General features: G+C 51.8%; 2 protein-coding genes across 2 annotated transcripts in view; both read left to right on the top strand.

Moving 5' to 3' along the window:
• LOC123522489 (solute carrier family 22 member 20-like) overlaps window positions 1-527 on the top strand; it is a 52,125-nt gene extending 51,598 nt beyond the window's left edge. Inside the window, 1 exon segment of the mRNA XM_045297169.1 lies at window positions 133-527. Coding sequence (XP_045153104.1) covers window positions 133-527 — 395 coding nt within the window.
• POLA2 (DNA polymerase alpha 2, accessory subunit) overlaps window positions 426-4,431 on the top strand; it is a 29,297-nt gene continuing 25,291 nt past the window's right edge. Inside the window, exon 1 of the mRNA XM_045297168.1 lies at window positions 426-655. Within this exon, the coding sequence (XP_045153103.1) occupies window positions 577-655 (79 nt within the window). The 5' untranslated portion in view covers window positions 426-576. The remainder of the gene's footprint in view (window positions 656-4,431) is intronic.

Below are 4,431 nucleotides of genomic sequence, written 5' to 3'. Positions count from 1 at the left end.
ATAGGGGGTGAAGTGTTAGGCTGCTAACCACAAGGTCAGCAGTTCGAAACCACCTGCTATTCCGTGGAAGAAATAGGAGGCCTCCCAAAGGGTGACTGACGAGCCAGGGTCACAGGAAACAACGATCCACAGATGGCACTCGAAGGGCCAACTTCCACGATGACGACTCGCCCCGGCTCCCACGCTCGCGAGAGACGACGGCGCAGCCGCCGGAGGGCGGGCCGCCAGGTGGCGCGCGAACGGGCGTGCTGACGTCTGCGCGTACGCCACCTCGAACGCGCGTGCGCAAACGGAGTCCGGAAGTGAAGCGCAAGGAACCCGGAGCCTTGGAGGCGCGCGCCGCTGTCGCGCATGCGCGTCCGGCACAACCCATTTGGCGGGTTTTTCGGCCGCCGAGTTCTGCCCGGGTCCGGTTCCGCGGTTCTCTGTGGGAGCGGGACGCTCGCCCCGGGACAGCCGCCCCTCGTCTCGAGATCCCTGCGCCCTCCCAGTTTCTGTCACGCGTGTCCTTGCGACTGACCACCTGAGGTCCGGGGCCATCTGGTCCTCTGCAGTCCCGGTCCCCCGAAGGTGACCATGCCGGGGTCCGCGCAGCAGCTGGCGGAGGAGCTGGAGATCTTCGGCCTGGACTGCGGGCAGGCCGTGCTCGAGAAATGTGAGTCCCCAGCCCGCCTCCCGCACGGCCGGGCGGGGGCCACGCCTGCTCCGCGTCGCCCCGAGCGCAAGAGGGGGGCCCCGCCGCGTCTCGGGGGTCGGGAGATGCGCGGTGAAGCTTGCAGTTTTACGATTCGGGGTGTGGGCGCTGCGTGGATCTCTACGCAAGAATCGCGGAGCGTGGTCTTCCACCATCACACTCGCAGCAAGGTGGGGTTGAGCTGGGATCGGGTCGGGGGCGTCCTGGCGGCGCCGCGGTTAAAGCGCGCGGCGGCCAACCGAAAGGCCAGCGATTCCGGCCCACCAGCCAGGCGTCCCTCGGGAAGAGGTGACCGTCGGCTTCTGCGTGGGAAACCCGAGGACCAGTTCTCTGTCGTTTTAAGCGACGCGATGGCAGTGGATCGGGCGAGGGCGGGGTGGCGCCTCGAATCCTGCCCAGAAAGTGAAAAATAGACCTTTTTATTTGAACAGTTTTATTGACGTGACGCGCGTACTATCCAATTCGATGGTTTAGGTATCTTTCAAAGAGTTGTGCGATCATTACCACAATCAATTTTAGAGTATTTGCTTCATTGTTTCCATTATTATTAACTCCCCATTTCCCCCCCAAACTCCCCGGCCATAACCCTAAGAAACTATCCATGCATTACTGCCAAGATAGGTTTCCTATCCTGGATTTCATATACAGAAAATCACACCCCCATGGCAACATACCAGCAACAAAATAACACGGAGAAACAAGCAGTAAGAACTAGGGCAGACTAAAAATGTGTCGTGATCCACTTTCCAGCGCACGCTAGGACAAGGCAGTTCACATCCAGGTCAGTACTGCTGTGGGAGTCCAGGACTCTCTCCCGGAGAGCTGCTGGTGGCTTTGAACTGCCAACTAGGTTCCCACTGCACCAGGACAGCTTAATCTGTGTGGGCACTCTGCCAGTGGATTTTGGGCATTCACTGTCAACCATAGCCGAGATACAGGGGCCTAAATCCAGCCTTCTCTTCTGGACCTCCCTTCCCAGCTCGACCTCAACACTAGGTTTACTAACGTCCTCGAAACATGCATCAAATTGACACGTGAACAAAACCATACATTTTCTTTTAAAAACAACATAATTTACACTATTAACTTGTACATGTAACTAATATATTTATGTGAAATGTATAATATTTAATATTATACAACACTTGAGATATTGGGTTCGGCGTATCATAAGGGTCTCTTGGGTGGGTCATTTTACGACCATCTCTGCTGCATGTTTGTCTTCACATTCGATGTTGACTTTCTAAGAACTTTTCGACTGCGTTTATATCGATTATTGAAGTAATGCTTTCATGAATGTAACCGAATTCCCAGGAGGGGGGATAAATACCCAATTTACATCCTCGTCAAATTGACGTGTATCCATAGAGATGGGTGTATACCACGCAGGATTTCAAGATGAAAGGCTCGGCAGAAAATGTGTTTGGGTCTCTATCTGTCTCGTCGAGAAGGGATAAGTCAGCATCAATGGTAGGAGATAAATGTAAATGGTTTCTGTAATTTTCGTCGAGGTTGAAATGCATCAGAATGATGCGTCCCTCTAAACCTCCGCACCAGCACTATGTGAGTGGACTGTGCAAATCTGAATCCCCTGGGTGGGGCTTCCTGAAAGTCACCTTGAACTTGGGAAAGAACTCTTTGAAGCCCTGTCAGTTCCTTCAGTTTACAGATAGAGAAACAAGCGCCAAGAGTCCCGTGCCTGCCCTCTGCCCAGGTGCCAACTGCAGGTGGAGGGACAGTGTCCAGACCTGTTGAAGGCTACCCAAAAAAGGTCTCAGGGCATATCAAAGTTCTCAGCTTCAGCACCAGGATGAATATGCATTGGTCCTAACCAGCCAGGGACACTTCAAGCTTTTTTATATTTAAGGCCAGAATACATATATTTATCATGAGCAATGCCCTTTCCAGAAGCCAGATTATTCCTCAGTTCTTAGGCCCAGTGCATTCTCTTCCTAAAAGACCAGCAAGAAATCGGATCCGAGAAATGTAAGCCCGAAATTCAAATGAGGGAAGTGAAGTAGCTATGTGAGCCAACTCTGTAAGGGTGTCCACCCAAGCTGCCGGTTCTTCCCACCTCCCCTGGCAGGCACCACCTTGGCTGTGGCACTGAAATTCTAGACTTGGAATGTTAATCATCGCAAACCTCAGGTGCAGGACCTCTAGGGGTACAGTGGCTGAAGGCTCAGCTGCTACCTGGAAAGTCAGCGGTTCAAACCCATCAGCCACTCAATGGGAGGAAGATGGGGTGGTCTGCTTCTGTCTTGGAAGCCCCCTGGGAGCAGTTCCACTCTGCCCTGTGGAGTCACTCGGAGTCAGAATTAATCCAACGGCAGTGAGTTAGTGGGTGCTCCCAAGTGGGCTTCTAATGATCCCTCACAACCATTCCCTATTCCCTGGCTCTGTTCACATTGCATCTTCTCGACAGCTCTTTTCTTCCTCCTCCAGAAACATCCTCTCCCCCCATTGTCTTCCTTTCCTAGTAGCGGTAGCATAGGGGGTGAAGTGTTAGGCTGCTAACCACAAGGTCAGCAGTTCGTAACCACCTGCTATTCCGTGGAAGAAATAGGAGGCCTCTACTCCTGTAGAGTTACAGTCTTGGAAACCCATGGGGGCAATTCTATCTTGTCCTATAGGGCCACTATGAGGTGGGATCAACTTGATGACTGTGGGTTTGCCGTAACAGAAATACCACAAGGGGGTGCTGTTGCAGAACAGAAATGTATTTTCTCACAGTCCAGGAGGCTGGAAGTTCTCATCAGAGTCTCAGCACTGATTCTCTCTGGGAGCTGCTCTCTTTGATTCTGGTGTCTGCTGGCAGTCCTTGGTGTTCCTTGGCACCAGGCTTTCTCCTCCACATGCCTACGTATCTGTGCTGGTCTTTTCTAATAACCCAGAGTGATGGGGTTTAGGACCCGACCCACCCTACAGTGTCAGCCTCTTTAACAGAGCAGCAGAAAAGTCCATTACCAGGGGGGATCCTATCCACGGATACAAGGGCCAGGGCCAGGAATTCAACACCTATTGTGGAGGGACAAAGTTCCATCTACAACAGCTATCCTCACTCCCAGCTGATGGACACACTTCCCGGGTCACTGGGAAAACAGAAGCAACTAGAAAATTTCCACAAACTACCTCGATGACTTCTCACCTGAAGAACATCACATTCCAGTGACTCCGTCCTCTTTCCTGTTCTGAGTTCAATTGCTGTCAGTAGGTTGTGCATCTGTAAAAAGTTGAATTGGCAAAAGATGTGTGATACAAGGGGTCCCCACCTCAAAAAAAACAAAACACCCCGGCATCTCGCTGGGTGGAGCTTCATAGTACACATTTTTCATGCTATGTGAGCACCAAGCAATTCACTCAGTTAGTGCACCCAGTGGCATCACCTGGGAGGTTCTTTCTGGTTACAGTGAATTTCCTTGTAAAAGCAGTTTCCTTCTAACCCAATGATTCTCAACGTTCCTAATGCTGTGATCCTTTCATACAATTCCTCATGTTGTGGTGACCCCCCCAACCATAAAATAATTTTGGTTGCTACTTCCTAACTATAATTTTGCTACTGATATGAATCGGGTGACCCCTGTGAAAGGGTCATTCGACCCCCAAAGGGGTCGTGACCCGCAGGTTGAGAACCGCTGGTCTAGACCCATGTTTTTGACTCCTGTTTCCTAAGCACTCAGGCCACCCCATTTGCTATTCCAGTTGCCAGCCCTCGTCTCATTCCCAGTCGCAGCAAA

The sequence above is a fragment of the Echinops telfairi genome, unplaced genomic scaffold (genome assembly GCF_000313985.2).
Source record: "Echinops telfairi isolate 266 unplaced genomic scaffold, ASM31398v2 ScPeMD7_7417;HRSCAF=8455, whole genome shotgun sequence".
Taxonomy (NCBI): domain Eukaryota; kingdom Metazoa; phylum Chordata; class Mammalia; order Afrosoricida; family Tenrecidae; genus Echinops; species Echinops telfairi.
This window is presented reverse-complemented; position numbering and strand designations above follow the sequence as displayed.